Source organism: Tenrec ecaudatus, chromosome 11, assembly GCF_050624435.1.
Source record: "Tenrec ecaudatus isolate mTenEca1 chromosome 11, mTenEca1.hap1, whole genome shotgun sequence".
NCBI lineage: Eukaryota > Metazoa > Chordata > Mammalia > Afrosoricida > Tenrecidae > Tenrec > Tenrec ecaudatus.
The window spans coordinates 104,940,356-104,963,201 of NC_134540.1; the positions used below are offsets into that span (position 1 = coordinate 104,940,356).

Sequence of the window (22,846 nt, forward strand, 5' to 3'; positions counted from 1 at the left end):
CAGGGATGGTGACTGTTGTGATAGAGTGTGTGTGTGTGTGTGTGTGTGTGTGTGTGTGTGTGTGTGTGTGGCTGTGCACGTTTACATGTACCACGTCAGTCTCTACTACTGTGTCTAGCTCATCTGGAATGATGATAGGCCTGCTTGACAAGTCCCTTGACAAGTGAAAGCCGGGAGGTACTGCATGGCTGTTAATATTTCTTAGTGAGTAAAAGCATAGCTCTGGGATTTGGACTCCAGGCTTCCCCCATTTCCTTTTTTTGATTATTACTTAAATAATTTTAGTGGGGGCTTGAACAACTCTTATTGCAATCCATATATACGTCCATTGTGTCAAGCACATTTGAATATTTGTTGCCATCATCATTCTCAAAACATTTGCTTTCTACTTGAGCTCTTGGAATCAGCTCATTGCCCCCCATCTTCCTCCCTGCTCCCCCCTCCCTCATGAACCCTTGATAATTTAGAAATTATTATTATTTTATCATATCTGATACTGCCCGACGTCTCCCTTCAACCACTTTTCTGTTGTCCACCCCCCCAGGGAGGAAATTATATGTAGAACCTTGTAATTGGTTCCCCCTTTCTACCCCACCTTCCCTCTACCCTCTTGCTATCGCCACTCTCACCACTGGTCCTGAAGGGATCATCTGTCCTGAATTCCCTGTGTTGCCAGTTCCTATTTGCACTGTGTACATGCTCTGGTCTAGGCAGGTTTGTAAGGTAGAATTGGGATCATGATAGTAGAGGGGGAGGGGGGAGAGGAAGCGTTCAAGAACTAGAGGAAAGTTGTGTGTGTCATCGATGCTACACTGCACTCTGAGTGGCTCGTCTCCTCCCTGCAACCCTCTGCAGATGGGCCTTGGGTCCCTATCCCGCACTCCCCTTTATTCACGATGATATGATTTTTGTTCTTTGGTGCTTGATAACTGATCCCTTTGGCACCTCGTAATTCACACAGGCTGGTGTGCTTCTTCCATGTGGGCTTTGTTGCTTCTGAGCTAGATGGCTGCTTGTTCACCTTCAAGCCTTCAAGACCCCAGACACTATATCTTTTGATAGCTGGGCACCATCAGCTTTCTTCCCCATTTCTGAGCTGTGTGACCTTAGGCAAGTTTCTTAACCTTTTGGAGTTTCAGTGTCCTTCTCTATCAGATGGAGATAATAATGGTACTTCTTTTATGAATTTTCTGTGAGCATTAAATGAGTTCTTCATGTGAAAACAAAAAATACCCCACCACCAAGGAATGGATTCTAGCTCACAACCCAGTCACGGCCATCAAGTCAATGCTGATTCATAGCAACCCCATAGGACAGAGCAGAACTTTCCTTTAACTTTCTGAGGCTGCGTAGAAATCCTCATCATTCTCCCTCAGAGTGACTGCTGGGTTTGAATTGCAGTTGAGCAGCCCAAAACTTATCCCATAGGGCGGGAAACAGTAACTGATGAAAAACTGTTCTCTAGGATAATTTTCTTTTGGAAGGCAGGGCAGTTTTATTAATGACAGGTAAGAGACCCCATACTTTGGGATGTGGGTGAGCCTAGGACCTCGCCCAGGCCTTGTGCTTCTCCTCGGGACTCTTGGGGGCAAACTTCTGCAGTGTCTTCCACATGCCTTTATTCATTTCTTTAAACTCTCCCAAGGTGTCTGTGGGCAGGACGAGCTTGTGCTCTGCCAATGACAGGCCACTGAAGCTTGTGTCTCTGGGGCCAGGGGGCTTGTGTCTGTAATAGTTTGGATGGAGCCGTGCTAAGCTCTCGTACATCTGATCACAGGCTCCAGGCTCTGTGATCTGCCCTGTTCTCTCTCTCCCGAAAGGCCAGGGCTACCCGCTGCTGCAGGGAAGCGCCCAAGTCCCGGCCTCATTTTGTCAGGTCCATCCCTCACAGAGCTTAAGGAAACGTTGGGCCACGAGGATAACTTTTCTTAGACAACCTTTAGCACCAATACCAACTCTAAAAGGGAACACATGACAAAGGTATGCTATCTAATCACTTTTGTTGCTGTTAGCAGTTTGATCCCAAATAGACAGTTTTCTTCAAACAGCATACTGCTCAAGGCAGACAATTTTTACTAGTGTAGCTATACCTGGTTGTTTTTTGTTTAAGCTTTACAGATTACCTGGGCCACAGTTTCAGGGGTTCATCCACCTCCATGGTTCCAGAAAGCAGAGTCTGTGTGACTCTGGTTTTCTCCTTCTGACCAGGATCCTTCTGGGGAATGTCTCATCAAAATGCTCAGTGATGGCAGCAGGGCACCATTCCGTTTTTCTGGTCTCAGGGCAATTAGCCTCATACGCCATATTCTCTTACTTTGTTTCCTTTGTTGCCTAAATAGAGACCAATTGCTTTTCCTTAGGTGGCCATTCGCAAACTTAGAAGACCCTAGGCAACATGCATCAAAGTAGGAAGCAGAACCGAGGCACTACTACCATGTTAACTACCTGGGATGTCCCATGAAACTATAACCCTACGCCCTCAACCCAAGAAACCAAACCCTGTGAGGCTTTGGCTGTACATAATTAGCCTTGGAAGCTACTTTTTCTTATTTTAGTTTTGTTTGTCGGAAATATCTATATGTTAGATAATCTGCTGATAAAGAGATTTTTCACACACGAATCTAAGAATTTCAGTTTTAGTTTGGACATTTAGATCCTCAATCCATTTTGAATTTGCTTTTGTATATGGTGTGAGGAATGATCTTGATTCATTTTTCTGCAAGTGGAAATCCAATTTTCCCAGCACAATTTATGGAAGAGACTCTTCTTCCCCCATCCAATGGACTTTATTGGTACCCTTGTCAAAAATTGGCTGACTATAAATGTGTGGGTTTATTTCTGAACGCTCAGTTCTATTCCATTGGGCTGTATGTCTACCGTTACATCAGTACCAGGCTGTTCGGATTACTGTAGCTGTCTAGTATATTTTAAAATCAGTGTGTGTTTTTCTACCTTGTTTTTCTTTTTCAATCATGCTTTAGCTATTTAGGACCTCTCGTCTTTCCATATAATGTTGCTGTTACCTGTTCATTAACTTGATACATTTCCCCCATCCTTTACCTTTTAGTTTATTTTGGTCTTTCTGTCTGAGGTGTGTCTCTTGACTGGGTGGATTTAATCCATTTCTATTACATGCTAATTATCAATAGGTAGGACTTTTTGCTGTCTTTGTGTTGTGTGTGTATCTGAATTGTTGCTGGTTTACTCACATATTTCTCTGTGCTGGTTTCATTGGTTATTACTTTTTTAAAAATGATGTTTCCGTGTAGTTACTTTAGTACCTACCAAATCCTTATGATTGTTCTCTTTTTAATTTTAATGATATTTGTTTTCTTTGAGGTTAACCCATTCTATATAAAACTGAAAAATAGTTTTCCTATTTCTGAACAGAATGCTGTCAGAATTTTTTTATTAAGATTGTACTGAATCTAAGATTGCTTTGGGTATATTAAACATTTTAACAATATTAAGTCTTTCAAAACATGAGCATGGAACATATGCCCATTTGTTTAAATCCTCCTTAATCTTTACAGTCGTGTTTTAAAATGTCCACTGCATAAATATTTCACGCCTCTGGTTAGATTTATTCTTAGGTGCAGTCAGCTTGCAATATCTGGGAGTCACGTAATGAGGGATGGGAGTATGCAGCTACAGATTCAAGTGAGTGAGGAGTGAAAATATTTGAGAAGGAAAGCAGAATAAGTGGCCAAAGCAAGCCCTCAAAAGGTAAGAGGGCGAATAATGTGCTATTTACACAGCTTGGACATTGGATGAGTTATGAGGAGTAATCTAGAGATGATTTAGAACAGATGGTTGGATATATGTGGGTTATATGGAAATACAACATAATTTCATATAAGACAAATATACCTGAAGATTCTGGTATCCATAGGGGTTCTGGCCCCAATCTCCCAAGGATACCAGGGAAAGACTGTAATTTAATCTCTGAGAGTTGCTTGCAAAAGAATCATTTCTCTAATTTTCCTTCCATATTTCTCATCGCGGGTGGATAGAAACCCAACTGGTTATTGCTTGTTGACCTTGTACCCTGAAACTTTAAATCCTATTAGCTCTCGGAGTTTTCTTTTCTTTTTATCAGGAACCCTGACTAGCCCATTTCTTGGCTCTTCTTTCTTTTTCCTTTTTTTTTCTATTAGGACTGTTTTATTTTATCACTTTATTGGGGGTTCTTACAGCTCTTATCACAATCTATACATCCATTGTATCAAGCACATTTGTACATATGTTGCCATCATCATTTTCAAAATATTTTCTTTCTACTTGAGCCCTTGGTATCAGCTCATTTCCCCCCTCCTCCACCCTCCCTCCCTCATGAACCCTTGATAATTTTTTTTTTCATGTCTTACACTGACTGATGTCTCCCTTCACCCACTTTTCTGTTGTCCATCTTCCTGGGAGGGGGTTATATGTAGATCATTGTGATCGGTTCCCTCTTTCTCCCCTCCCCTTCTCCTTCCCCTCCTGCTATCTCTCATTATTGGTCCTGAAGTGTTTATCTGTCCTAGATTCCCTGTGTTTCCAGCTCTTATCTGTACTAGTGTACATGCTCTGGTCTAGTAGAATTTGTAAGGTAGAACTGGGGTCATGATAGTGGGGGGAGGAAGCATTAAAGAATTAGAGAAAGTTGCATGTTTCATCGGTGCTATACTGAACCCTGATTGGCTCATCTCTTCTTTGTGACCCTTCTGTAAGGCGATGTCCAATTGTCTACAGTTGGGCTTTGGGTCTCCACTCTGCCTCCCCCTCATGCACACTGATATGACTTTTTTGATCTGGGTCTTAGATGCCTGATACCTAATCCCATCAACACTTCATTTAATTATCACACAGGCTGGTGTGTTTCTTCCATGTGGGCTTTGTTGCTTCTCAGCTAGATGTCTATTTGCTTATCCTCAAGCCTTTAAGACCCCAGACGCTATATCTTTTCATAGCTGGGCATCTTGCTTATGCACCCATTTTGTCTTCAGTGATCAGGAAGGCGAGTATCACAGAATGCCAGGTTGTTAGAACAAAGTGCTCTTGCATTGAGGGGGTACTTAAGTAGAAGCCCAATGTCTGTCTGCTACCTTAATACTTAGCATATAAATATATGTAGATAGATCTATTTTCCTATCATTATATGTAACTCAGAGTTTTCTTACGGCCTCTTTTGAGATTTTCCACATGATTATATATGCATGAATATGGCTTCTTTTTCAATCTGAGCAAATTTTGTTTGTTTCCTTTTCCTATCTTATTGCTTGCTCTAGCTAGGACTCCTAATACATCATTCACTAGAAGTGGTGGGAGTGGGCATGACTGGGCACGTTTGTCTTGTCCTGTTTCAACCCACACAGTCTTTCTCTATTAAGTATAATGTTGGCTGGTGGCTTTTCAGATATGCTTTGACTCACATTGAGGACCATCCTTTCTATTCTAATCTGTTTGAGAGTCTCCATCAAGAAAGGCCATTGGAGTTTATCAAATACTGTTTCCGCACCCATAGAGATGATCATGTGATCCTTTTCCCTGGTTCCATTGATATAGTACATTACAGAATAGGCTTTTGTGTCAGAAGCTTTAAGGATCAAAAAAAACCTTGGGGAGATTTTTGTAAAATGTGACAAAAACCTAAGTACACTTCAGCTTTCCATACTGTTCCTAAAAGACTCACAGATATCCCAATTCCTATTGAAGAAATTTCCCAAGCCCTTACATCTTGTAATAAAGCCAAGGCACCTGGCAGAGGAGGCTTCCCATCCTAATTTTGTATCCTTACTGAAGAGGCGGTAGCTCCCCATGTCCTCGTATACATTTAATCATTCATTACTCATCGTTAGATTTCTCCCTGTGGAGAGAATATACCTGGCTACTCTACTTATGTATTTGCATGAAAGTGGCAGCACGACTTGAAAATGTACCCCAGTGCATGCTGTACATGTAAGTACAAATATGAGTTTCATCTGTGCGTGTGTGTGCATGCATGTGCAAGAAGGAGCCCCAAAAGACAGCAAAAATGAGAGAATACTCATGCTCAACGGAAGACTGACTCTTCCCTCTGCATGGCAACTAAAGGCATTAGACAGTAACTCAGAGTTCACTGGATTAACGTGAGGAGTGAAACCTGAAAATCATTGTTTGTATGTATGTGTGTATATACATATGTCAAAGATTAACAACAAACCAATAACCTTGGTGGTTCTTTGTCATTTCTCAATGAACGAACCTGCCACTTGTCTGCCCGCCTGTCACGCTGTGCTGGTTTGTGAGTGGCTGTGAAGCTGGAAGTTATGTCACCGGCGTTTCAAATACCAGCAGGGCCACCCAAGGCGTACAGGTCTCAGTGGAGCTGCCTCTCTGAAAGCAGACTACGAAGCCATCGACTGCTGAAGCACTGCCCACTGAAAACCTTCGGCATAGCAGTGGACACTCAGAGGGAGTGCCGGGAGACGATCCCCTGCGGTCAGAGGTGCTTCAAACAGGCTGAGGAAGACCTGCCATCTCCAAGTCGAGTCAGCCGTAGTGACCTGGATGGAGGAAAGCCTTTGGAATCTGCATTTACTGTTGGGACACGACTCCAAGTGAGAGGACACAGCTGCAAACGTGCTTTAATAATGGCCACTTGGCTGGATGGCCCCAGTGGCTGCAGTGACGGGCTCCAATGTAACAACACGGTTGGGCAGTGGTCCTGGACCGGGCCGTGTTTCATTCTGTCGTACACAGGGCAGCAACAAAACAATGAACACACTTAGGTTTGCAAATGAAATGACACTCTTGTTCTGCAGAACCTAACCGCAACGATGAAAACCAAAAACCAGCTGCGATTGAGCAGATTCAGAGTCATGGCAAACGTGAGCAGGGTAGGACTACAATCCGTAGGGTTTTCCTGGCTCTGACCTTATGGAAGGAGAGCTACAGGATTGTCTTCCAAGGCACCTCTGAGTAAGCCTAACCCGCCAACTCTTCGGTTAAGAGGCACACGACTGTTTGTGCCACCCAAGACTAACACTGACTATAGGAGCCCTATGGGTTCTTTTGTGGCTTCAAACATTTAAGAAGTGGCACAAGCAGACGGTGGGGGGCACAGTACTGCTCCTTCCACATTGCTGCTATTATTCCCTCCTCCACACACTGCCCTTCCTTTGGATCCCACACATATCCTTAGATGAAGACAGACCAGAGCATTCAAAGAACTCAGCCAAGGTTGGGTGAGCACGTGAGCTTCCAAAGAAGCGCTGACTGGCATGGCAGGCAACGTGGCTCCCTCCTGCTTTGCACGGGTGGAGAGCAGCTGTGACAAGATGGCTCTCCTGGTGCCTCTGGATTCTCTGCCACCAAGAGCAGGTGGTTGGGTAATGAGTCCTAAGAGCTCCCCACTTGCCCAAGTGCTTCCCCGCCTCACCTCTGCTGAGTGCAGGACTCACCAGGGCAGCTCTCCTCTTGTTTCTGTTGTGAGGGGCACTTACACGCTTCCCCGGTCCTCAGCGTGGCCAGGACCCACACCAACTCCCAGCTTCTCTGAAAGGCCCAAAGGGGCCCCTAGCAGGCAGTGTGCCGCCACCCTCTGCCCATTTCTGCTCTCCGCCTAAACCTGGTCAAGTACCCTGCACATACGGGTGACGGACAGCACCTACACAAGCCCGCTTTCAGAAATCCTACTGCATACTGCCATACGGCATACCCACATGAATGAACACACATGTGTAACTCACATGGCATACACAGAAAACTAACACGGGAGAAGGTCATAAAGCACCAAGCACAGCAGCTTCAGAAAGCCGACTTTCGCGCCGAATTCCTAAGGAAACAGTAAGATCTTCCGGTCTGCTAGCCCAATGGTCAGCAGTTCAAAGCCACCAGCCTTTCTCCTTGGGAGAAACACAGGGGCTTTCTACTCCCGCAGCGTCACAGTCTTGGAGACGCACAGGGGCGTTCTACCCTCTGTCCCATGGGGTGGCGATGAGGCAGAAGCAACTTGATGGCAGGGAGCTTGTTTTAGGGTTTTTTGTTTTGCTTTTTGAGTGTGAGAAAATCCAGTCTTTTATCTCTTTGTCTATCATAATTGAGGTGAGTAGTTACAATAAATGCAACATTTGCAAACTCCATGATTCGGTGAAGGCAAGCCCGCCTGTCCTAATGCATCACCCTGTGAGATGTCAGGACTCTGAGTTCTTCATCCTTACCTGTAAAGCTCTGCATTCTAAGCAATCACCAGACTCGAATCGAGGCCATCATGCCAGGCTTGCACAGCTAAGACAAGATAGGACAATGGCTAGTTTTATGTGTCCGGCACTGTTCTAAGGACCTTAAAAGTGCCAACCAACTTAATACAGTTCTGTGAGGGTGGATACTATTATGACTATTGCTACACTTATTTTACATACGGGGAAACGGAGGCACAGAAAAACAGAAACATCAGACGAGTCGCCATCAAATAGATCTTGACCCACGGAGACTCCATGCATGTCAGAGCAGAGCTGGGCTCCACTGGGGTTTTCAGTGCCGATGTGTAAACAGTAGGTTCTTTCACAGCCCTTCTAGGCAGACTCGAACCACCAACTGTTCTGTTTGTGAAGGAAATGTCACGGAAGCCACGTCTCACCTCCTCTGGCTACAGAAAGGAGGAAGAGACGCCAAGCCCACGCCTGCCTGAAGACGAGTCCCAGGAGGCAGAGGTCAGCTACGCCTCCACCCACCAGCCTTTATTCCAGTCTGACACCAACTGTCGCTTGCATGGGACTCCACTGTTCTGCTGGAGCCAGTAGCCCATGCAGTGACACACAGAACTCACAGAGGACACCCATGATTATGGGGCCTTATCAAGGAGATGAACGGGTCACAGTCAAACTAAGCAAACAGTTCTTCTGCCCACAGCATCTCTTCTCTTCTCAGCCATGCTGCCAGGTACATCTGTTTCTGGTCCTCAGCCTCTCAGCCACATGGCCCTTTAGCGCTGGCCTTGCTGAGGCAAGTGTTAGCCAGCCTCCGGCCTACAGACACTCAGCTTTACTGGTCCCGTGGTCTCGGAAGCCCACTGCTCTCTCTCATGAGCTCGGTGCAGCATCTCTGCTGCTTCGCCACACAGGGATACTGGACATCTTGCCTTCATGGCCATTCTTTCTTGGAGGTCATGGGTTTCTCTCTTCCTGTTTCTGAGATGTCTCACTTTTCACTGGAGTTCTCTGCACCCTATCTGCATGTTCCCACCCAGTGGGAATAAAAGAGCCACACCAAGTAATTCCATGTCACTGCAGCTAACAACTGAAAACGTTTCCATTGGCTTCACACCCAGGGATGCCCCCGTTGCAGCCAAGCTGATGCTGAATAGTGGCCACCCCCTGTGGTCCGCAGCGGAACGGTTCTCCGCAGAGTGTGCAGTGGCTGTCATCTTTCAGGCGTAGATCGCCAGGCCTTTCTTCCGAAGCACCTCTGGGTAGCTTCAAGCTGGTTAGTAACCAAGTGTTTGGCCTTTGTGCCCCCGACCCACTGTGGTTTTCAGACAGGAGGTGGAATAACTTGCCCAAAGCCACACTATCAGGATGAGATTCCACTGGAATCCAGACCCCAGGCTCCAGACTGGGCTCTCAAGTCTATTCCTGATTATCCAGTTATGGTCCTCTCTGTGTGAAAGTGACACGTTAGGGAAATGCTGACGACCTATTCTTATTTTGTAAGCTTTATCTCTTTAAAATGGACATCACTGCTTTATAAAACAAAACAAAACCGAGATTGATACAGCATTGGAAAACTTGTAAAGTGCCTTCCTGTTTGACCCGCAGAGCCTCCAAGTGCTGGGCATGTGGGTGGGGGATGTCCCATTGTCACGAATTCTGAGATCGGAAGGAAACAGGCTCCACAGGTGACAGTAGGACTCAAGTCACCTGACCAGAGTGTTACTACTGGGAAATTTAAGTACCGTATATACTCATGTATAAGCCGAGTTTTCCAGCACAAAAAATGTGCAGAAAAACTGGGGTTCGGCTTATACACGGGTCAGTGGTACCCCAGCGAGGTGTAACATCTCACGGGTGATTGCTGTTCCTCCGCTGTTCATTCAAAGCCCCGCTGACTCTGCAGGGCGTTGAATGTTTGTTTACTCACATCTAACCAATCAGAGCCGTCCTATGACACACAGAACCCAAAGCCCACTAGAGGGTAACTGAACCCACGACTCTCACTTGGAAAGGGAAAATCCCACGGCTGCTGGAAGCTATGTCACCAGCATATTAAATACCACAAGGTCACTCGTGGTGAAAGGGGGGCCAAAAATTGGCACTAACTCAGTGGCAACTACCTTCACAGAAAGGGGCCTGACTATACGTTAAGTTTGAAAACTGAGTTTGATAAAATCTCCTTGTGAAAAGACTGGAATGTTCGGTGATTGGATAGCCATACTAAGAGCATTGATTCATAAACTTTATGAATCAATAACGTCTCTGTGCCTCAGTTTCCTTTTCTATAAAATGAGTAAGATAATTAGTCATTACTCTGATTTACAGGGTTGGCAACCAAATCAAAGGTCTTCGGGCAGTGCCTGGCACTCGGCCGGCACTAGATAACTGTTCATTCCATAAGTACCTACAGAAGCTTCTCGTGGCATGTTGTCCAGGGAGTGGCTCCAGACTCTTCAACATTCCCGCAGGAGCTTAATAAGCTTTTACGTTTTTAGATGATATCGATGCTAGACAATGAAATCCGAATCCAAAAAAGATCTTACTTAGCATATGGTAAGTGATTTTAAATGGAATCTTCTATAGAGCTTTAGTAGAGAGAAAAAAACTTTTTTAAGTACTATCCAGAATATTCTGTGGATGAGAAAAAAAAATCTCTTTTTAGTTGACTCCAAGCTCAGCACACCAATAGCAGTGTCTCTAGCAGCTAACGTTGGGTTCAGTTGGACTAGGAGACCTGGCTTGTACATGAATGCTTATAGTCACATGATTCGTTACTGCAAAAGGCAAGAAAACTCAAATGTCCAAATGGATAAGGAGCAGCGTCCTAAAGAAAAGTCTGAGCAAGCACGCCACGATGGTGGGCACAGCCTCTTTCTCCCCAAGAGCGGCCGGGGATTTTGAACTGCTGATCTTGCAGTTAACACCCCAACTCATAACCACGACACCACCAGGTCTCCCTGAGCTACTAAAGAGATGCTGGAATGGTGCGAACTATGCGCACAAAGATGGACATTGGCAAGAGGAATATAAGGATGTGGGGCGGGAACTGCTGCATTTCCAACCTGTCTGGGTGGAAGGAAACCTCCTTGGGTTGATCTGAGAAAACGGCCTCAAGAAGGAACGTAATTCGACGTTGACCAGGGCACCTGATGGCTCCCTGAGCTACCAGCGGAAATAAATTCCCCTCTACTCATGATGACTCCAGGATGTATCTAATCCATTTCCTGTGGGAAACCAAGGTACGCGCAGTCATTTTATCAGCGGTTTCTTCCTACTAATCCCTGCCCCTGACAAAAGGCGATGTTGTCACCCCACGGCAGAGAGAAGACATAAGGTGAAGAAGTACAGCGAATCACCCTGGGTCACGCAGAACTGAAATGACAATGTGGCATCTAATCTTCAAGTGCACTACTGAGCTTTGGCATGGGGACATGGTGACATCATGTTATAGCCTGCAAGAAAGGGGTTACTCTGGCAGCCCAGCTTTGCAAAGGCTCTCAGCTCGCCCGACGACCCACTACCAAGGGGCCCAAGAAGAGGTCAACTCAGCCAAGTGGGGCAGGGGAGGGGGATGAAGGAGGAGTCCAAGAGGGGATTCCAGGTGGTCAGTAAAACCCGTTCCTGCTAACGTGGAAAAGAAGCCCAAAAAGGCAGCAAGCAGAAATAAATCCTCAAACCAAAAAAAATGCAGAGAAAATAGAGAAGGGGAGCAAAGGGCACACAGGCTGACGTGACGGACCCAGAAAGTAAGAAGCCTCCTCCGCGGAGGACGGGAAAAGGAACTCTTCAGAGAGTCCAGCCCCTGACGAAGCAGGAGAGCAACAAGCCAAGTCTGGCTCATCCGGAGACCTGGTGGTGCTCTGGGTGAAGCTTGGCATCGCGTGAACCAAAAGGCCTGAGCTTGGAAGCCACCAGTCACTTCCCAAGAGATTAGCCGCTTCAGGACCCTTGCGGGGCAGCCCCGCTCTGTCCCAGAGGGTCACAGTGAGTCAGGATTGACTTAGCCCTGTCTCTCCTGTGGTCTTCCCTCCGCCCTGGTCCCTGTCCAGTTCAGAGGAATAGCTGTGGCCGCTACTGCAGAAAGCCCCACGGAGCAGCTGGTGCTTTTGAAAGCTGCTGACTGTGTGGTTAGTAGGTCAACACGTGACCCACTGCCATCGAGAGCTAGCGTCTCGGAAACCCACAGGGGCGTTCTGCTCAGTCCTATAGGGCCACTGTGAGTTGGAATTGACTCAAGAGGAGTGAGTTATTTTGTAAATGCAAGTGTCTTAGTAACTCTAGAAATATGTTTACTTTCTCCCATTTTAAAGTGTAAATACCTTGTTTCTTTCAGAGGTAGAATCATGGACTGATGGTTTCTCTCTTGATATAACCAGAAAAGAATGGGATGTTGAATTGTGGGAGGCCCTGATGTCATGAGTGTCAAGGTAACATCCCATTTTAAGTAACTTCTAGTTTTTAATAATGTTTTCTAGTAGAATTAATACTTAAAGAAAGAACTCCCTCACTGTGGCTCTGCCTGTCACAACTGTGTTCATTCTGTAACACCTTTGGCCAGTGGTAGCCCCATTTTCCTAATAACTCTGTTATGTGTGGGAAAGGTAAAGGATCCTGGGAGGCGTAGTGGTTATGCTTTGAGCTGCTAACTACAAGGTCAGCAGTTCAACACTACTAGCTACTCTGGTAGTTTTTGACCTAGTCATGCCAGCTTTCTTCTCCCATAAAGAGTGACAGTCTTGGAAACACCCAGGGGAAGTTCCACCCTGCCCGACAGGGTCACTATGAGTCGGCATCGACTCCATGGCAGGGAGTTTGGCTTGCTTTGCGGGGAAAGGCTGAAGGCTTGAATTCACAGTGTGAATGCTATAAATTGTGAGTTCGTGTCGCTTCCTGATGTAACCACAGGAGTCTGAATGGTGTAGTGGTTACATGTTGGGTTGCCAACCAAAACCACCAGCCATTCCTCAGGAAAAAAACAGAGCTTTCTATTCCCATAAAGACTTATAATCTTGAGAACTCACAGAGGCAAATCTACTCCATCCTATAGGGTTGCTATGAGTTGGCATGAACTCGATGGCAGTGTTTGGTTTTTGGAATGATGTAATCGCCCATAATGATCGAAATTATGGGTACGTGATAGCCTCTTTGGGAAAATTTGTCTCCAGATTTAAAGCTGTAAAGTCACTAGAATTTAGAGATGAATTATAACTACTGTATATTCTCGAATATAAGCCGACCCGAGTATAAGCTGAGGTACCTAATTATTACTTGGGAAACCGAAAAAAAACAAAACTGATTGACTCGAGTATAAGCCTAGGGTGGGAAATGCAGGATGTGAATTAACACAGAGACCAGAGGGGAGAGACAGAGCGCAGCCACAGACACATCCTCACCAGTTCAGCTGCCAGTGTAAGTCAATCACTACGGGTTCTTCTGCGAATTGGAGCCGTCCACGTCATAGGACGGCTCTGACTGGTTAGATCTGAGTAAACAAACATTCAAAGCCCTGCAGTGTCAGCAGGGCTTTGAGTGAACAGCAGAGGAACGGCAATCACCCACGAGATGTTACACCTCGCTGGGGTACCACTGATCTGTGTATAAGCCGAACCCCAGTTTGTTTTTTTTAAACGTTTTATTAGGGGCTCATACAACTCTTATCACAGTCCATACATATACATACACCAATTGTATAAAGCATATCTGTACATTCTTTGCCCTAATCATTTTCTTTTCTTTCTTTCTTCTTTTTTTCCCCTTTTCTTTTTTTACATTTTATTAGGGACTCATACAACTCTTATCACAATCCATACATATACATACATCAATTGTATAAAGCACATCCATACATTCCCTGCCCCAATCATTCTCAAAGCATTTACTCTCCACTTAAGCCCTTTGCCTCAGGTCCTCTTTTTTTTCCCCTCCCTCCCCGCTCCCCCCTCCCTCATGTGCCCTTTGTAATTTATACATCGTTATTTTGTCATATCTTGCTCTATCCGGAGTCTCCCTTCCCCCCCTTCTCTGCCGTCCCTCTCCCAGGGAGGAGGTCACATGTGGATCCCTGTAATCAGTTCCCCCTTTCCAACCCACTCACCCTCCACTCTCCCAGCATCGCCCCTCACACCCTTGGTCCTGAAGGTATCATCCACCCTGGATTCCCTGTGCCTCCAGCCCTCATATGTACCAGTGTACAACCTCTGCCCTATCCAGCCCTGCAAGGTAGAATTCGGATCATGGTAGTTGGGAGGAGGAAGCATCCAGGATCTGGGGGAAAGCTGTGCTCTTCGTCGGTACTACCTTGCACCCTGACTGACCCATCTCCTCTCCTAAACCCCTCTGTGAGGGGATCTCCAGTGGCCGATGCTTGGGCCTTGGGTCTCCACTCTGCACTTCCCCCTTCATTCAATGTGGTATATATATAATATATATATATACACACACATATTCTTTTTTTTTTTTGCATGATGCCTTATACCTGGTCCCTTTGGCACCTCGTGATCGCACTGGCTGGTGTGCTTCTTCCATGTGAGCTTTTTTGCTTCTGAGCTAGATGGCCGCTTGTTTATCTTCAAGCCTTTAAGACCCCAGACACTATCTCTTTTGATAGCCGGGCACCATCAGCTTTCTTTGCCACATTTGCTTATGCACCCATTTTGAACCCCAGTTTTTCAGCACATTTTTTGTGCTGAAAAACTCGCCTTATACACGAGTATATACGGTACATGTTTTTTTTCTTTCAATTTGGGGAGTATGTTCATTAAGAGTTGTATACAAATTATTAATCATGCCTCTGCACTGACCCATAAAATAGCCAATAAAATACCAACAGAAAGAAAAGGGGAAAAAGAAAAAGCCTATTTACGTTAATCTCTGGGAGAAAGAAGATTCATTGTATTTTACCTGGCACGCACCAAACACGTGAGTAGAGGTTTAGATTCCACCTGCTGACTCTAATCCTTTCCCACATACTTAGAAAGTCGTAGGGTGACCGCAAGGAAGATGCTGGAAATTACCTTTCTTTTTATTTTTCCAAGACAGTGTTTGTTTGCTAGAGTCTCCAAATAAAGCAACTACGTTGTTTGTATAATACAGCTATGCTCTCTCAGACAACCTGGGACAAAGAACTATCCAAATGGGCATAAATCCTGATAATCCGTTCCCTCAGCCCTCCCCCCCCCCACAACCCATTCCCAGCCAGCCCACTCTCACTGCCTAGGGCCTAAATAGTTAAAGGTTGAGTGAAAATGTACTTTTAACTTAAAGAGGTCTATATTAATATAAATTATTGTTAGATTGACTTATAGTTTCACTTAATTAATGAATAATTCCATGTTTATCATAGAAATGCAGAAAGCAAAGTTAAAGAAAACAAAACAAAATCACGATGCCACCAGCCAGGAAGAATCCTTTGGACCTGTTTACAAATCAGATATTTTCTAATGCTTCTTTCTCTGGTTCAGCCACGAGGAAGCCAGCCAGAACCTGCCACTGAACGTCCTCTGTGTGGTCTCCCTTGGATGGAGTGGAGGAAAGGGCGGTTCGTGTTTAGAAGACGGCCTGGTATTTTCTTGGCACTTGATCCCCCAGAGATAGCTCTTTGGTCAGGGATAGGGAGTATTAGGAAGAAAACGGTGTCGAGGTGCCTGCTTGTATCTTAAATTCCGACAGGAAATGATTAAAGGATGTACTGGGGGAGTTGCAGAGGGACTATGGGACTTTACTGCTCTGAAAAACTTACACCACGGAGCCCAGCATGTCAGTATCCTGAGCACTGTCCTCCGGCACACACGTGGTCACAGATAGATCTGGGTTGTGTTCTTTCATTCTCTTGGGAGAATGCAGACCTCGTATGAGGGCTGGATCAGAAATACACCATCTTCCCCGTCAGCACAGCACAGTAGGAGCGTGTGGACTCTCCCCACAGGGTGCAGTGCCACGGCCAGAGCACAGTTCATCTGCACTTTCCGTCCCCAGGAAACCCAGGCCATTACCTTCTTGTTGGCAGCCACGCCGTCCTCACAGTCGAGCACCGCACAGTCGACTCTCAGAGTGGGAATCTTCCTGATTTTCTTCTCGTCGTTTCCCGGTACGTAGAGCACCGCCCGCCGGGGAGTGTACTTGTGACTGGATGAGGAGCCACGGCCACGTCTGCACCCAGCCGCCACGGACACTTTCCTGGAGGAGAGAGAATCATTGGGCTTCGTGCAGAATCGGATTTCCCTAGCCAATCTTGGGAAAAGAGCTTGTGTGTATGGAACATTAAAATGGGACACAGGAATGAAATATTTTATTTAAGGCAGAACACAACCACACAGAGAAGACTCAGAAAACGATGTAAAACAAACAAGTAAACAACAACAAAAAAACCCTAAAACATAATTCTGAATGAGTTTTTAAATAGATACAACACATTTTTCTCCCTCGGAGTGGCTGGTGGGCTCAAACTGCCAAACTTCCAGGTAGCAGCTAAGCATTTAATCGCTGAGCTACAGGGCTCTGGATAGCTGTCAAAAGCCCCATGTGAACCTTGCTCTCCACTCACCCCCCCTGCACCCCCGCACCCCTCCCCCGGCTTCCCTCTCATGTTTAACTTCCTGTGGAAGGAATGGAAGTTGCAGAAGCTCCTCTGCTCCCCCCACTGTCCTTGCCCCACATCTGCACAGTACTTTGAGCCCAGTTTTACTTCCCCTAGACAGAACCCAGCACCCCTCTCAAAAGTACGTATGCCAGCCAGACCCTTCAGGCAAACTCTGGACATCTGCTAATTATCCAACGTGAAGCCATAAAGGGAGTGGCAGACTTGTGACGCTCTGTCATCATTTGTGTGTCTTAAGGAAGGTCCCTGGGTGGCACAAATCGTTTACCTGGGTTAGTACCTGGTGATCTGCTTCTAGAGACTGACTTACTGAGCAGCTAGCCACAAGGTCAGCAGTTCAAAACTGCCAGGCCCTGTGTGGGAGAAAAATGAGGTTTGCCTCCTCCCGTAAAGATTTACAGCCTTGGAAGCCCATGGGACATTTCTAGCCACCTGTCCTATAGGGTCACTATAACTCCACAGCGGGGGGTCGCTGAGGCAGAAACTGACTGGATATGGGGATTTTTTCTCTTTTTAAATAAAAAAGTATTTCCAGAAAAACTACTGATTTGAGGGACCTCGCCAGGGATAGTGAAGTCATCCTGGTGGGGCGGTGTGTTTCGTATGGGCTGCTAACTTCATGATGAATAGTTTGAACTCACCATCTGCCCCAAGGGAGAAAGACAAGGCTTTCTGTTTCCATAAAGATTTACAGCTTAGCAAACCCAGAGGGGCAGTTCTACTCAGTCTTGTAGGGTTGCTATAAGTCAGAATCGATTGGGGGCCTGTGTGTGGTGAGTAAGGAGCTTTTGTTTGGACGGGTCCCCTCTTTCCTTCCTGCAGGCAACCTGGAAAAACTCTGAAACATGATCCCAACTCTTACCCACAACACAAGTGCTGGGCGGTGGGTACATTAAGAGAAAGGCAGATTTTAGTAAAAGGCGGGTGATTTCTACAATCTGAAGAGAAAGCAGAGCATTGAGACAGATTTTGAAAGCGTACATGTCTTAGAAAACATTTTATTTAATATAAATGTCGGTGATGTTATCTACTCCCAGCTAATGTCCAAATTAGTTCATTGTTCTGCATGAATTGAAATGATCTAGCCGATTAAAAACAAAAAGATCTAGGGGATCAAGAAGCGGGGAAAGTACGATGCAACAGTAACAACGATAATCTATTTGTCATTCACACAGGAAATAAGATCACAGCCCCCCAGACGTCAATTGAAACCAAGGCCCTGCTGCTGAGTAGATTTCAACTCATAGCGACCCTTCTAGGACGGGGCAGAACTGCCCCCACAGGATCCCCAAGGGTGCAAGCTTCACAAACTGGAGCCTGCTACACCATTCTCCCACGGAGCTGCTGGGTGGCTTTAGACGGCCACTTTGTTTCAGTAGCCCTGGCACTTCACCCCTGCACTGTCAGGGCTCCTGGCAGCCTACCCCATCCCCTACCAAGGTCAAAAATGCCAGGAGAGTCAACGAACTTCATAGTTCCTAGGACAGGTTGGGGCGCGATCACGCTTCATCTGGTTGTGTTTGCTGTTGTTAGTACCATCCAGTCGGTTCCGACCCACGGGACCCTGTGCACACAGAAAGAAGCGCTGCCCGCCCTGGGCCGTCCTCACAGTGGTGCCCGTGTCTGAGCCCGTAGTGGCAGCCACTGCGTCCATCCATCTCCTTGAGGGCCTGCCTCTCCCTCGCTGCCCCTGCTTTCCTGGCAGCATGTCTCGAGTATGTGAAGATGAAGTCATGGAAGCACACGTGACGAAAGCCAAGCAGAGGCTGAGCACGCCCCGGCGCGGTGATCCTTCGGTGACCCCTTCCTGCGCCTCTCGCCTCACCTCTCTTCACGGGCACCTGGCACACCGGGAGCATTTCTGGGCCAGTGACAATTCGCAGTGTGAAACTGCTCCTGAGCAGTTGGAACCAGCCACTGTGACCTGAGAACCCTCCAGCCTGAATCTCACCTGGGCCTGGGCCACCCAGACAATGCTGTCAGGTCACTGTGACAAGTCCTACCACTCCATGTGCTGGGCACACCAGGTCGGATTCTTCCTTATCTATACAGGGTGGTAATTTTTACAGCAGCCCATGGAAGAACACACCAGCCTGTGTGATCACGTGGTTCCAAAGGGATCAGTTATCAGGCACCAAAGAACAAAAAATCATATCATTGGGTGCACACCTCCAGGATATGATAACCGAAGACACATGGGTGCATAAGCAAATGTGGCGAAGAAAGCTGATGGTGCCAGGCTATCAAAAGAGATAGTGTCTGTGGTCTTAAAAGGCTTGAAGGTGAACAAGCGGCCATCTTGCTCAGAAGCAACAAAGCCAACATGGAAGAAGCACACCAGCCTGTGCGATCACGAGGTGTCGAAGGGACCAGGTATAAGGCATCATCAAAAAAAAAAAAATCTTACCATAGTGAATGAAGGGGAAAGTGCAGAGTGGAGACCCAAAGCCCATTTGTCGGCCACTGGAGATCCCCTCACAGAGGGGTCTAGAGGAGGAGATGAGTCAGTCAGAGTGCGACATAGCACCGATGAAGAATACAGCTTTCTCCAAGATCCTAAATGCTTCCTCCCCCCACTCCCCACCATGATCCGTATTCTACCTTGCAGGACTGGATAGAGCAGAAGTTGTACACTGGTGCATATGGGAGCTGGAGGCACAGGGAATCCAGGGTGGATGATCCCTGCAGAACCAGGGGTGTGAGGGGCGATGCTGGGAGAGTGGAGGGTGAGTGGGTTGGAAAGAGGGAACTGATTACAAGGATCCACATGTGACCTCCTCCCTGTGGGACGGACAACAGAAAAGGGGGTGAAGGGAGACACCGGATAGGCAAGATATGACAAAATAATAATTTATAAATTATCAAAGGCTTATGAGGGAGAGGGGAGCGGGGAGGGAGGGGAAAAAAGAGGACTTGATGCAAAGGGCTTAAGTGGAGAGCAAATGTTTTGAAAATGATTAGGGCAAAGACTGTACAGATGTGCTTTATACAATTGATGTATGTATATGTATGGACTGTGATAAGAGTTGTATGAGTCCCTAATAAATGTTTAAAAAAAAAAGAAAAGAAAAGCTCAATAAAAAAATTTTTTTTTAAATTTTTTTACAAGAGCCCTGGTGGCGTAGTGGTTATGCGTTGGGCTGCTAACTGCCATTTGAAAATCTTTGACCATTGCTGAAAATGCCTCTGGTTTTCCAGATGAATTCTTCTGCAGCATAAATACGCTGCTGTGTGAATACTGAGCCCTCTCAGCAGGTGCCCACAGCTCTCGGTGGCCTTGAGGAGTAAACTCAGCTGACATTCACAGCCAAGCCTTTCCTCAGCCAGAAGAACTGCATCCTTCCCAAACAGAAACTATCCACCCAGGCATTTGAGACTGACCTCCGTCTTGGGCTTTTGCGGTACTTAGGATTCTGCTGGTCTCTGATGGACACACTTTCCTTGGCTCTTCTTTGAACTATACTAACCCTCCAAGCAGGGGCGAAGTAGGTGCTCAGCTGCTAACTCAGCGGTTCTCAACCTGTGGGTCTCGACCCCTTGGGGGGGGGGGTGCGAACGACCCTTTAACAGGGGTCGTCTGATTCACAACAGTAGCAAAATTACAGTGATGAAGTAAACTTCAGGGTTGGGGGGTCACCAGCACACGAGGAACTGTATTAAAGCGTCGCGGCATTAGGCAGGTTGGGAACCTCTGTGCTAAGTGAAAGGCCAGAGGGAACCCACCAGCCACCAAGGGAGGAAGACAGGGCAGTCAGCTTCCCTAAGTGTTACAGCCTCCGAAACCGCACGGGACAGTGCTGCTCAGCTGGAATCGACTCGATGGCACCAGATTTGCCTTTTTCTTTAGATCTTTCAAGCTCAGTTCAAGGTTCACCTGCCCTTGACCAATGTTTAAACGTTCGCAGCATTTAACCATGCAACAAAGTCAGAACCCGCAAACGGTTGGTTCTGCCATCATGGATCATGCTAACTACAGTGGCCAACTGACGAAATCCACAGACTCTAAGTAATCCCTGCCCTTTGACCCCTTAATTTCACTATGAGGAATACAGGATGTAGGGAATAATCAGAAATGGGGCTGGGTGTCTGTATTAACAATGGACACCTTCCAGTTAGCGTTAGGATGGATTATGGAGCCTACATTCAACAGAACGCTACCTCATCACTGATAATCACATTTTCAAAATATTTAATGTTATGTGCAGGTAGTTATACCATTATTTCATAATGGCATTTTAATCAGAAGGTATTAATATGGGTAATAACATCGAAATATTGTTAAAAATGCCAAGAAAAATATCTGGATGGATCTATCAGCTATTGGGGTACCAGCAATACTCTTTCCTACGTATTGACTTGTTTTTCTATTTTCCACCCTTACAAACAAGAGGTGATTCCTTTTATAATGAAAAGTTACCCAACAAAACCACCCGCCTCGCATGGCAGCGGAATATAGTTAAAAAGTCCCAGGCTGAACTATATACCATTTTAGATCAATTCATTTTTTATCTACAGGAATGGCAATTTTCTATAATTCAACCAAGTAGTTTGACAGGCACATTAGGAAGAAATGTTCCCCAAATGGAACAGTGCATCAATGAGTGCAACACCAGGCACGCTGCCCTGCAGAGCTGTTCTCCATCCCTACAATGCGCCTGCGCATTCTTCAAGGGGAGCAACCTCTGTCCTACGCGGATTTCCTGTGGAGACCTTAACATACCCGGTCCACCCTATCGCCCTAAACACACCCCTTCAGGCTTCTTTTTGTTCCCCACATTCAAAGGACCTGTAAAAGTAACACAATGTGATGCCCAAACTGCCAGTTTGATGTGGTGTCAATGGAAGGGCCCAGAATTCCTTGGGAAAACTTAAGCGAGATGGAACTACACCTTCAGAAATGCACAGCCCTAGATGGGGGCTATTCAAATGTAGATAGACAGAAGCTTCCCGTTGGATATTTTTGTATAATCGTGGTTTATGATTTTATAGTTCTACTTTCTGACTTATGTGTCGTGCTGGCCGACACAGTCTGGCAACAGGATTCCTGGATCCAGTATCCCGACTAGATTATGAACTCGTTGGGGGAAGGAGCTAGTCACCATCTCCCCCAATATTACTCAGCACAGGGTCTCACATAACAGGGGTACAGTCCATGTTTTTTAGTACCTACTCCAGCCCGCTCTCCACAAGCAGCCATGTGGGCCTCATCTGCACAGAGTAGCACCCTCCTGAGTCTGCTTGTGGGGCAGTCGACCACTGGTGGTACTACAGATAGAAAGCCTTGGGCCTTCTAGTTTAACACATGACCTGTTGCCTCTTTTCTTACTTTCATCCCCTCTTTCCATAAAGACAGTTCACATCCTGGTTTTGTGGTTGTTCCCTACTGTTGAGTCAGCCACCAATTCGTGGTTGGCCTCAGGCCCAGCAGAACAAAATGCTGTCTTGGCCACACTATCCCTCTGAGCAGCTGTGGCTGATTTTTGGAAGTAGAGCACCCAGTTATTTTCAGCCTAGTCTGTCTTCGTCTGGAAGGTCCACTGAATCCTATTCCACCTCACTGCAACATGAAGATAACAAAGGCCGGTGGCCAGTGACTGCACTTGAGGTGCTTTGGCCAGGAACTGAACCCACGTCTCAGGCATGGAAGGTGAGAACTCCACCACTAACCTACCCTTCTCCATTGCAGTCTAGGGCCTCATTAAATGACTCTGGAAGCCTCGTATCTGTTTTCAATTGCCTCCTCTCTGCTTTTTTGCTCATTAATCCACTCATTCAGTCCATGAACACTTCCTAAGTACCTAGTGGGTGACCAACCCTGGGTCTGAGCTAGCATAAACCAACCAAACCCACTGCTACTGAGTCCGTTCTGACTCATGGCGCCCCTACAGGACAGAGTAAAATGACTCCGTTGGGTTTCTGTGTGAATCATTACTGGATCAGAAAGCCTCATCTGTCTCCCATGGAACAGCTGGTGGGTCTGAACTGCTGACCTTGTGGTTAGCAGCCTAATGCCCAACCCATCACACCACCAGGACTCCTTAACATACACATTTGTGCACATCAGAAAAAGGTGCTC

The 22,846-nt window shown here is 46.4% G+C and overlaps 1 protein-coding gene and 1 pseudogene across 1 annotated transcript in view; both read right to left on the reverse strand.

Annotated features, from left to right (window-relative positions):
- Positions 1 to 22,846, reverse strand: part of CLYBL (citramalyl-CoA lyase) — a 285,813-nt gene that overhangs the window by 101,122 nt on the left and 161,845 nt on the right. The window contains exon 2 of the mRNA XM_075563458.1: positions 16,166 to 16,349. Coding sequence (XP_075419573.1) covers positions 16,166 to 16,349 — 184 coding nt within the window. The remainder of the gene's footprint in view (positions 1 to 16,165; positions 16,350 to 22,846) is intronic.
- On the reverse strand, positions 1,543 to 2,158 carry LOC142461560 (ubiquinol-cytochrome c reductase complex assembly factor 2 pseudogene; annotated as a pseudogene).